This window comes from Ptychodera flava, chromosome 7, assembly GCF_041260155.1.
Source record: "Ptychodera flava strain L36383 chromosome 7, AS_Pfla_20210202, whole genome shotgun sequence".
Lineage (NCBI taxonomy): Eukaryota > Metazoa > Hemichordata > Enteropneusta > Ptychoderidae > Ptychodera > Ptychodera flava.
This window is the reverse complement of record NC_091934.1, coordinates 21,467,281-21,480,079: the sequence shown is the minus strand read 5'-3', so window position 1 is coordinate 21,480,079 and position 12,799 is coordinate 21,467,281. Positions and strand designations below refer to the sequence as shown.

The 12,799-nt window shown below is 40.4% G+C and overlaps 1 protein-coding gene across 1 annotated transcript in view; it reads left to right on the top strand.

The window, feature by feature from the left end:
* The window catches only part of LOC139136996 (receptor-transporting protein 3-like), a 31,732-nt gene extending 21,804 nt beyond the window's left edge, over positions 1-9,928 (top strand). The window contains exons 2-4 of the mRNA XM_070704875.1: positions 7,254-7,398; positions 7,972-8,175; positions 9,047-9,928. Of these exons, the coding sequence (XP_070560976.1) occupies positions 7,254-7,398; positions 7,972-8,175; positions 9,047-9,181 (484 nt within the window). The 3' untranslated portion in view covers positions 9,182-9,928. The remainder of the gene's footprint in view (positions 1-7,253; positions 7,399-7,971; positions 8,176-9,046) is intronic.
* Positions 9,929-12,799: the final 2,871 nt, after the last annotated feature.

Below are 12,799 nucleotides of genomic sequence, written 5' to 3'. Positions count from 1 at the left end.
ACGAACAAAAATTATGGACAAACTTAAGCTTATTAGGTTTTCCTTTGCACGGCAGTTGTCTGTCTTGTGAGTGAGATATTTTGATATGTCAGCGTCAAATCGTATTTCGAAGAATAATATACATGTAGTCTTAAAGGAACAATAGCTGCAACTCCCGATAATATCTTCATTATTTTTGACCTGGAAAGCAAAGGAATTTTGCTCCACGTCTTCCCAAAGTATGAACTTCTCCGAAAAAACTACAAACACAGCGAATTGTATTCGATATGCAATGTCACTTTTAGCAATCTAAATTTAGTCCGGACAGTGTCATCGAGTATTACAGACATTCAGGTTGTATAGTTTTAAAGACATTTTGACAAAACGCTGTATTTCACAAGCAGAACAAAGTTAATGGAAACTATGTCAAAAGTTACAACCAATGAATCTTTAAGAAACAGTGAAAGTGATGACGTCATAACCGTTTGCGCGGGACGATGGTCCTATTACCTGGTGTCACCTATTGTCACAGAAAGAAAAAGTTCCAAAGGTTTTGAACCAGGAACTAGAGCCGGACGTCTTTTTATGTCAAAACAAGTACAAAGAAGACCACGGCTTCTCTATTTCCTTGTTCGGATCACCGGTTTTTTGACCTGAAATAGGTGCATTACAAGGATTTGCATAACTAATTGGGCTGCTTGGTTGGAAAAAAGCAGAAGGCGCCAGAAACTCCGCGAAGTCTTTTTTTTGTTAAAATTACTCGAAATTGACAAGCGGGAAGAAGATATCGGCAGATGCCACACGATATCATTGTCACGATGGTTTATTTTTACCTGTTGACGTGGAAGTTGGAGAACACTTCTGAGGTGAATTGCTATCGTGACTCGAGTACTCGACACCACTGACCTCGGACGAACGCAATAATAATTATTATTTAAATTAGTTTTTATAAACGATCACCACGTGAGCTGCACGTAACGAGTACAGAAGTGGAACAAAGTAGAAAAAAAAATGAATTAAGATACGAAAACATGCAAATTTCAGCTAAACAGACACAACACAACTCGGCTGCGAACGAGTTTATATAAACGATACAAAAAAGTGAGGGTCGAAGATACCGCAATGGCCTGTGGGAACCTGAATGACCGCTAGCCTTACGTAATATACACCTTGAAGACGGATGTTTAAAAGACAAATTCCTCTGCTTTGTATCATTTCTGCCATATTTAAACTCTTAGGGCTGCATTCGAAAATGTAAAGGAACAAAGATGGGCCGACCACGAACACCGATTTTCGGCCATCTTGAATTTCAATCCAAGAGTTAAGTTAAATCTTATCCAAAACTTTTGCATGGCTACCCCTCATTTGGGACATGATAGCACAGCACACTCTCCTTCATAGAACTTAGCAGTGTAACATTTACCCTCAGAGAGCTCAGGGGTCGTGGGTTTGTAAAACAACAGCATTGCACCCATTGCGCTTGACCTCGCACTCAACCTCCTCCCCTGTAGTGAACGCCAAAAGTTTGAAAGTGCGAAAGAATCCTATGAAAAAATGACGATTTTAACTCCCCATTTTTTCAGTATCGTGAACAAGGCAGGCGACCGAAACAAAAAGGGACAGTGCCAGCGACACGCATGTGCTGTTCAACAAACGTAGCGGCTTACCACATGCAGTTTCAAGGCGGCCCGCTTGGACCAGCTATCACGTGATTCCTCGCAGCCATTTTGTGGAAGCCACTCGCAGACAACACCGAGTAATATATCAACAGTGGACAATATTGATTTGTGCAATGTCAAAGATCATCATTTCATTATCTCTCAATAAAAGAGTCAATATGTACTACAACAAATATGGGAAGTCCTTCTTTCCCCACATCACGATATTCGCTGCGTTGCTATTTTCGTAATTGTTCGCCTATTCAACGCTCAAGATGGTTTCAATGATAGGAGACAGCTTGTGATTTTATAATGAGCTGTTCGGTGGAACTAAACGTCAAAATTCTATGAACCGTGGAACAACCTGACATGTTTTATTTGCTGCTATTGATAAATCATGAACTGGTCCAATAAAGACACCAACTTCACTATTTTCAAAAGCTAAAAATATCAGTGACGACGCGTCCGATTTGCAGGTATCAAAGCACTAATAAATTATACGGATAGTTAATTTTAAATTTGTTGTGAAATAATATCAAAATTTTCTTCGGAATCACTGCTGACCCGGACATACACAGAAACGTATGTATATATGATAACGCAGCAGCTTGGGTTTTCGTTGGTGTTGTATTTATCGAATTGTGAGTGACTGTGACGCTATTTTGACAAGGCGAAGAACCGTGCTGGATGGTTGTAGCGGCTAATGCATCAACACTTTTTCGGAAAGAGTACTCGTTTAAGAAGAGACAGCGATGGCAAGCTCTTACTAAATTGTTTCAAACACAAATGTTCGGGCGAAATGCACGTGACACAAGCTCACGAGTCCCGTGACTACAATCGCGCTCGGCTTCAATGATGGCTATGGCCAACTCGGCCATACCAAGTTGTTTTTATTTCTGCTTTTTTATGGGTAACCGGAGCCCGAATTTATCCCACTTGCACGACATAGGGTTAGTTTTGGACCAAAATCGTCCCAATGGAATGCCATAGAATTTCAACAAGGGACGCACGTGAGATTATGTTCAAAATTACCACCCATCTCACAAACGCCAACGAGGCCGCTGATCGAGTTCCTTTTGCACCGTGTGAGGGGAGAGGGTCACTTTGGAATGGTGGACGATATTTGATCATTGTCACCAATATTTCAATTTAAAAAGAAATCATAGCATATAAGCTTTGAGAACTATCATTTTTCGAAAGAGCCACACATCATTTGTGCATTACAACGGTCTCCCCATACAAAATTTGGTGGGCGGCAACACCGGTACCGTATACCGTATTCTGTTCAATTTAACCATGGTAGTGTTCTAAAGAGTTACAGTGCCATTGATGAAAACGCTGACTTTCATAATAAAGGGACAACAGCTTTGAAGGTTTTAGAATGCTTTCATCATTTTTAGCCCAGAACACAAGAAGTATCTTGAAATACCAATGCATTCGCCTCGCAAACACAGTTTGTGTACAATTGTTTCATATTCTTGATGGCAAACCAAACCAAAATTCAGAGGGTCACATTGGGCCATAGTAGTCGTCTTTTTATGTCATTTTAACTATTTTCGTATTATTGTTAAGGTCAGATCATCGATCAGCAAACTAGAAAAGTTGAAAAAATATCTTAAACTCGACTAGTTGAAAAAAAATCAAAATAAGCGATGACAATTTCTAGTCTGCACTGACCACAGTTTTAGCAAAGAGAAAGTTTTTGATTATAAAAAAAGTGATGTTATAACATATAGTCGACAATCATTGAATTCGTAGCTGGTTTTTAAAGACCAACATTTCACACCCAGAGCATTCGGCCATACATTCAGTTTGTCTGAGTGGATTATCATCAGTGCGACTCAGCTTTGTATACTGCTTCGTAGCGATTGTGTTGACCTATGACCACATATGTTGATACGTGACCAAATTGCAGAGACATTGTAGCCTTTAAACACATAATTCACTTTATTAAAGTTGCTGTGCCGTGTCTTCAAGGTGACCACATAGGTACACACAGTATTCGGTCGTGTCTACATATATCATAAAATACATTGACATAGGATCACACAGTCAAAATCCACACTGTGGTATGTTGCTCGTGCAAACAAATATTTTCCCATAATGCCCTTCACGCGGGACACTTTCCTGTTGAAGGTGTATAGATGTTTCTCTTCATAACATAATACAAATAAAACTTATTACATGTAACATAAAAGTACGTTTCAATTGGGAAAAACTGATTAAATTGAGTGACAGTATTGACGTATTCGGGTCGGTAGAACTACGGACCGTGGAGTAAAGTAGGTCGGTGCGACCGGTCAGTCGTTTCAGGACAAGGCCTCTCTGCTTAATACAAGCTACGCAGGGTTTAACACCTCGACAGACGGACCAAAACGAATGTGGCGATGCTGCACAGGTAGACCAAATCTGTCGGATGCCGTGTGAAAGCAAATAATACCGACTGGGCGGTAACGATGGCGGTGTGACGGGAAAGTGACCAGGAGTTTGCCAACCCAGTCATGTGAAAACAGCGTTTGTTTGAAGAAGGGGGCCGACGACAAACAAGGGGAGTGAAACATTAATGAAACTGTCAGGAATCGTAGAAATGAGGCCGACAGGTGTTGAAGTGGGTTCTGTACACAGAATAAGTGGGGAGGGTGCCCACTATATGTGTCCTTACGAAACAGCGCCACCAATGTATGACATAGGTTATCAGATTTTAATTGCTTTAATTGCTAACATAAGAGTTCGGCGTTTCACATCCTGAGGTGTCAGTCACATGTCCCGGTGGTATTTTGAAAGAACATCATTAGGATTTCATCGCCAAAATAAATAGATAGAGAAAGTTTGCTGCCGTTATTTGATCAGATGAGAGAGAGAGAGAGAGAGAGAGAGAGAGAGAGAGAGAGAGAGAGAGAGAGAGAGAGAGAGAGAGAGAGAGAGAGAGAGACTAATCAGGCGTCACATTTATTGGCTAAAATTTTTATTTCTTCTAAAAGCAAAGGAAACGGGTCACGCTGCAATGAACGATTTTTCAAAAAAATCGGACAGCGTGCATAAAGGACGACTGCAGTTCAAAAATACCAGCCAGTGTTCGACATATACGCACGTTTTCACCGGAACCCGCCCACTTGTGGTACACGTGATTTTGACGGCCAATTTGTGACACTGCAACATTCGTCTAGCATTCGATTCCTTTACACTGTCATTTATAACGTACTGCCTGCCATATTTCAAGGCCACACAAAACTGCGTCAAAAACCCCTCTGCAGATAATCTCCCTAATACATGAATGCAAACAAGAAATAGTCACGGACTCAAATTATTAATTTTCATGAATGACCGTCTTGGGCATGCAATTAATATATACAAAGGTACATATTCGCATGCCCATGGCCACGCTTTCCCCCCAATAAGTGGAAACGATTCGCTCTTGGCGTTTATACATTTCAAAGTCATCCTTCCTGTAATGTGTAAATACTGGGTCACACGTTCGTAACTCGATTGTCATCGATAATCAGAATGTAATTGGTGTTCTGAAATGATGTAAGCTTATGTGTTTGCTTATACCACAATTCCAGTACCATGTCCACTGCTCATTCAGGACGTGACTGAAGATCACACTAAAAGTAAAACAAACGATTTGATCAAGAGATAGTTAAGAAGCGTTCCGTGTATTAGTTTTGTAACTGTGTTTTACAGCGGGATGGCACTGATCTTTGTCCAGCCCTATCTAAAAACCCATTCAGTGATTACATGGAGTGTGAATTTAGACAAGTCCTATGATAAAAGAGCGTTATATGACCCTCGGAGTTTATCGTTTTCATGTTTACTTTATTTCTACATAAGTACATAAATGGATAGACATTTAGTATTAAGCTACTAATTAGATTAAAATTACAAAAAAAAAAAACGGCGTCAGCTTGGGTAAAAAGTTGGAATTTCGCAGTTAACTCGATGTCTAAAATAGAAACGCGGCGCTGTCTTGGCGAAATATCTCATTAAATATCAGTGGAATATATTCACTGGCCAGCGAGAAAATGCATTTTATTCTGTCAAGCAACTTCATTCTATCAAGGTGTATTCAGTGCCAGGGGAAAGAAGGCCGACGAACTGTTAGAAGTACTTGGCGTGTATACTTTACAACCTCCCGTGGGCGGACGTCTTGGATCTGGACGAAAGGGTCTTATTGATTAAAACGAAAGGAAAAGAGACGCATCGTTTTTTGTCACCCACCCACGCACGCACTGCAACAGCAAACCCGTGTGCGCATTCAGATGAACGCCAAGAGTTTAGTTTATTTTCAAACTATGTCTAAGGAAAACAGGCTTAACTGAAAACTCTGCCATGTCTGAAGTAAAAATGAGAAATGATAGGAAGCTGTTGTGTACCTCGTTTCATTACAGAATCGTCGCGCGCACGTCAATGGCGTAGATGGCGCTGTTCGCCCTGCACCTTTGTTGCACACTGGACTCATTACTGAGCGTACGACTCAACAAGTTTTACCACAATTTGAACTGTATACACGTCTCAATATATTCGTGTTTGAGACTTATACATATCCATACTTTTCTCAAACAAAAAGAACAAGCCAATGCTGCCAGCTCCTGCCAATTCTAGAATATAAATTTTCACGGAGGAAATCCTAACGTAAATGATAATGGTCAGCCTCAACTTCTCACAATATTGATAACAAGTAATGCAAAACAGAAACCTACCTTGACCATGGGGGTATCTATGGGGGTGAAGAGTACTGTTTTTCTTTGTTACGGGCCACATTGGAAATGCCAGTTCCGACACTATGCCGTCCATCCATTGCCGGGGTACAAAAGTATCTGTCTGTCACAGTGTCAGGGGTGAACACCTTTTCACACGAACAGCTGCATTGGCTGCCCCTGAGAGTGTTTGTTTATCTGTCAGTCCCATCTTTCTGAATATTTCGATTTTGCTTTGAACATAAAGAAAATACTAGTACATTGTGGGTGTAATGCTTTCCTATTAGGGTATTTCTCCCTGTGTACTAGATGACGTCATTCCTTCCAGGATTACAATTATTCCTTCCAGCTTCACCGTGTATAGGCTTTTTCTACCTATACCAGTCTCCGTAAAGACAATCTGTAAAATTTCCATCTTGCGATTTACCGATTTGAGGCAGTTTTCCCGCCAAATTCCTACTTTAAATCATAGAAAGCGATATATTATCTTTTCAAAGAGACAGTTATTTCATTGAACTTCACGGAAACATAACTCCTATCAAACTCTCATTAAAGTAGGCTTTTTTAAGATCCTGAACACAACCCAACTATGATTAACCATCCTCTTCATTTCTTTAAAGGGAAGCGGTCGTCGGAACTGCGCATGTTCAACTTTCTTGTTCACAACATTTCATGCACTATATATCTAGATGCATCATGTCAAAATAGCAGCAACATTTAAATTTTACAATGTACATTTAAGACAAACATGTTTTAACTTTCATCAATCGCCAACGTAGCTTGGATACAGTACTTTTGGTCGTAGGGGTCCCTAGCGACTTTTGAGCGCCGTTCCGACGACCACCGCCCTTTAAGGGATTAACTTTTATCATAATTGTAGTAAGTTCAAACAAATGCGTACCTTTGCTTTTTTTGACAGAATCGAGGCGCTGTGGCGTGGCGAGTTCAACAGACTCTTCATCAACTTTTCCCCACACGCCTGGTACATTTCGCCGACGGCCAGGCAGCCCAGTCCCAAGTGGCGACGGTTCAAAGACAGTGCCAAAGTCAGATTTTGCTGCCAGGTAAGGTCAAAGGTCACATCACCCACCATTCCCGTCATATAGCGAAATGTAAAGTGTTTTGACGAAAGAGATTAAGCACACCTGTCAATACTAGGTGATCATGAAGCAAACAGAATCACCAATGTAACAGTCAGAAATAATCAGTACAACTATGATCCTACGTGTCTGCCTCTCTGTATTTAACAGCTCCATCAGTGGTGACTCTTGGTGTCTTTTACATTACTTTTGTTTTGTCTTCAAAATAGTCTCTTGTTCTTCTTCCCAAATCACGTCGAAATGACCGAAATGACTAGATTAAAATGACTCCTATATTTGAGTATTATTCAATCTTGTCGTCGATAAGGGAATGCTAGTCCAAAATTCTTTCGCTTTGGACAATATTATTGCCTATTCTTGATTCAATACACGTCGCGAATTGAATTAGTTGTTCAAACACCGTGCAGCAAAAAAGAAGGCTGGATCTGTCGAGATTTCTTCCCTAGATTTACTCCAGTACGAAATGTTTCAATAAGTGCGCAGACTTGAACAAGTCTAAGGCTGACCGTTACTCTTTTGACGCTGTTTCCTTCACAGACGTGTGGCCATGGCTGGACGTCCATGAAAGGCCGGATCGTCTTCTGGTTCCACTTCAACCACTCGGTCGGCGAGGGCTTCTTGCAGTTTAAGCTCTACGGGCAGCAGTGCCAGCGATGCAAGACGGGGAACTATGAGTTCGCCATGTGGTACCCGGAGGAGGTGCAGAAAGTGCTCACAAACGTCTATAACAGAGTTGGACAGGTTGGTATCTCATACAATAGAATTTGCACCTACTTTTAATCGGGATGTCGGACACACCTTCAAAAATGGCACAGACCTTCAATTCTTAAAGACTAGTTTCGGTTTCGGGGATCCAGTGGTTTGTAGGCGATATGACTATCAACATGATGTATCAGTTTTCTCTTTTTCGAATTGCGATGCAGTAAGCTAATTGTTTCATATAATTAAAACTGTCAATCTTCTTCATGGAAAACTCAAAACACTTAGATTAAAGTTCTGTGCAGAAATTCCCTCTATTACGGTGTCTGCGAGAAGGATAAAAGAAGCGCAGCTTTCAGCCGGCCAGGATTACAACTAAGTAACAAAAGCAAGGGCAATACGAAACTGTCAGGGCCGAACCCCAAATCTATAGTTTTTTGTCACTCAGATCTTCCGACCGCTGTGTCTTCGTAACAGAGTGAGCGTTATTGAAATTTGCTCACTCTAACGATATTCATTTACAGTAAATGCCAAACATTACATTTGCCATGTACGAGGCTGTCGTATTCTTGCACCTAACGAAAGGCAAAATCAAACACAGAGAGGTCTTGTTCCTTTGAACCGAACGCTAACATCTTTATTCAGTAACGCCACTCGAACAGCACAGAGTATAGTCTATATTACCCAGACTGCACTTGGGCGACCGGAAGAGAGCCCCCAAGTGCGGGCCGGGTAACCGAGACTTCACATGGTACGTAATTATTTACATACCCATATGCTAGTGATGAAGTCACTGTGTACCATGAATGAACAAAACTAGATGCTTACATGGTGCAAAACAATGTTGTCCAACAATTTCATCACAGAAACACTTATATTATCCTTAATTTTGTACCCTTATTTGCACACACAGGCGTACTACGGCTTCATGCAGCAACCATACCGACTGGATCGACGAATAGGCAAGCCAAGGAAACAGCACAATGCCGACCTTTGCCAAGCATGCAAAGATGGCGAATGCGACAACTTCCGGGCCGTAAGAACATGAAGGAGTGAAAGGAAGGTCACTTCCGGTTAAGGGCTGTGAAGCACAACGGTTGAACTTTTTAAAGCGCACGTTAGAGGGTACCATTCGAGGCATGCGCAACTGAGTTTGAAAATTGAAAAAAAAAACTTTGTCTTGTGGCATGAAACTTATATCTTTCTCAAATGCAGAGTCGAAGGCTTTATCTGCTGTCGATTTAAAAATGGTCAAGCGATTGATAATGTATCATGACTTTCTTTCTGAGTCTCTGTGATGTTTTCACTTCATAAAGTCTGAGTTTGTAAATATAATGAACCAGTTAGAAAGCGCCCTCTGGACCATATTTATGGTAATTTCCTTTTTTTAGAATGTCACGATACATATTTAAAATTTGATAGCGCATTTACGAAAGGCCATGTGAGTTTGTCTTTCGACATCTCTGATATGCGGCAAACATGTCGAAGTTCAAAGAACCAGTAGATACTCGGCCTGCAAAGCAGGATGTGTCTTTCTGGTGACCTTTGAACTCAAGATTTAAATCTGTCACTCTGTCCTTAGCAACAGCCGACACAGTCGGTTTCCGGTCGAGACCGGTGAATCCTGCCTACGCCGCCGTACTTGTGTGCAATCTAATCTATTGTGACGTCATTTTTTAAATTGGCAGACGATCGACGCCGTTCGACATAAGGGTATTTTTCTCTGCAAATTTGATATTTGCATTTACAATGAACTTTTCCCGTCTACTCTGTACTTCATCCCGTGTGCTGCTTCGTCACAAACCTTGAAAACGCTAATGCATGTCGTAGAATTTTAACACGATTTGTTCACATGAGTGTATTTGTTGGCCATTTTTTTTGCGCATATATTAGCATATTTTACGCCTATTTTGTAATATTCTTAAATGTTCTTACTTTTGGCACATCTCTTTTGTATGGAAGACCGGTCACGACATGCGACATGCGACCTGCGACTTCAAAACTGCGACCTGCGTCCCGCGAGTTTGAAACATGCGACCTGCGACTTCGGCATTTAGACCTACGTGTAACCTGCGACTTCACAACAGCGACCTGCGTGTTTGTCAAACTGCGACCTGCGACTTCACAACTGCGACATGCGACAACAACACGTAACGTTTCATGGTGTTTTCCTCAGTATTAGATTGGAGGCGTCTTGCGTGAACTTTAATCCTTTGAGCGCCAAAGTCTATTTTTGTCCCCTTTATATAATAAACCCCTGTCAATTTTTCTCCAATTTTTGCAAAAAAATTGGGAAAAACCTGTAGCCAATGAAATGTGATGTCGATTTGGTCCAAAATTATCAAAAAATTACAGAAAAATCATACAATTGGAAAATTTTGCACTAAAATTTTGGTGGGAGAAAATTACAGCGCTCAAAGGGTAAAACGTGGAAAGGAGATTTAACGTTCAACATCGATCAATTAATAAGCCATTGCTTTCGCTTTGGTAAATCGTTCACCAAGTCTGGCAAAACTCAATTCATGTACACACCAGTACACTCATTTTCATCTGGAGAGATAATTTTATGACGGAAATGTTGACAGTCCGTGTTAATGCATGGAAAATAATATGCTACGTGATAGGCATTTATAAGTTTATATTATAATTTCAAATTATTTTAGATATTCTTCGTCTGCCTTACCTCGCTTCTTTCCTTATGTTATCGACAAACTTTTTGATTTTTAGAAATCTCTGGTATTTATCCTCATTTCACTGTGGTATAACCATCTAGCTGTCTGTTTAATTCATCAGTTGTCCCCCCTGTATCATATACTGCGTCAGTGTCATTGCAAACATTCGAATTTTCAGTTATTGTCGTTCATTTTCTAACATTTCCAGTTTTGTTCCAATTCTCTAGTGATTGATCATCGGATGTTGCCATCTTTTCGTCTAATTTCATTTTTACTTTTCCTCAAAAAATCGAATTGATCCAACTTTTGTTCAGTAATTGGAAAAATAAAATATTCTTACTGGTTAACTTCGGACTACATTTGTCTACACAAATAACATATGCAAAGTAAAGCAGTTAAAATAATACTGATATTGACAGAAGTGCAAACATATTTGCTAACCATGAATAGCCAGAGACCGACTCAAGTTCTTTATAGATAACGCGAGTTAAAACTGTAAAACAGGACATAATTAAACCCTCCTACAATCCTATTTTCAGTCTTTAAGCCTAATATGTACTACTATAATATGTACATATTATTTTTTGTGTGTATATAATATTTTAGATCATGTAGGCAGAAAAGTTCCAGAAACTATTAAACACTGATGTAGACGTTTAAAACCCTATTGCTATTGCATTATTTCAGATCGGTTTGCCTTTCGTAAGAAGGAGAATAAATTTGTGCTCTTCGTTTGTGGAATTCTCTACCGTCACAGCTTCATGCACTTCTATCGCTGGTTGAATTCTTTCGCTGGCCGATTTTTGCGTAGGCCGGCGGTGCGAAAATAATGCTCTGGTCGCGAGAATGCGGTAAACCGGCTGTTTTAATATAGTGCAATGGTGTCCCTCGTGTTTTTCAGGCTCGTGTTCAGAGCAATGGTGCGAACAAATCAAGACTGATATCGCAGTTTGACAAACACGCAGGATGCAGGTCGCTGTTGTGAAGTCGCAGGTTAGGCCTACACCTTGGTCTAAATGCCGAAGTCGCAGGTCGTATGTTTCAAACTCGCAGGACGCAGGTCGCAGTTTTGAAGTCGCAGGTCGCATGTCGCATGTCGTGACCGGTCTTCCATACTTTCGGGTCAACGACATCCCTCCATGATAAGTAACCATTTGAACACAGAGGGCGCCAATGTCGTGGCTGTCGACTTCCCAAACGTAGCAAATGTCCGCCTACTCACAATCGACGCTACAGGGTGACTTATCCCACCATAGTATTTACCTTTTCATCCGCCTTGATATAAATGCCTGGCTTGAAATATGAACTTTTTAAACGTTTGGTGTAGTTGTTTTCTCGCGAGAAGTATGCTTTTTCATGAAAAACGCTCCAGATTTCTATTTCTTACATGAAAATGGTTATTACATCAAAATCACCATGTGAAATTTCTTTTAAATTAATTTCTAGAAGCACATTTTCCAAAGAATGTTTCCTTTGAGTTTTCAACAATACCGTTCGACGTTAGATAAATGTGATCTCTCTCATCCCTTGAAAGCTTAAAAACAAGTACCATCTGTTCGATTTCTCTCGACCGACATATTTCTCCTTCTTCGATAAAAGATTCAAATTTGGCGGTACGCGCATCTTGAAGTGACAAATATGACTTGCTTTCACGTGACCAGTGCATGACTACCGTACGCTGGTGTTCACAAGTTGTTGCCATAGATTTTTATGTAAATAATATTATTGTCATGGAGATGTGTCCGTGCTGTAATCTAATTGGTGTGAATCATCGCTATTATGCATATATTAAGTACAAAATATCTTTCAAACTCGGTCAAACCGAGTGCACACACCTTAATAAACGCTAGGCCAATCTTACAGTTATAATTTTTGCATGTCTAGGGGCGCTTTTCGTAGCGAAGAAATACAAAGGTATCCCTAAGATAGTGTTAAATCGAACTGTAACGAAGCATGGGCCTACTGTTCTTTAAACTTCTCCCAAATTCTCCAGT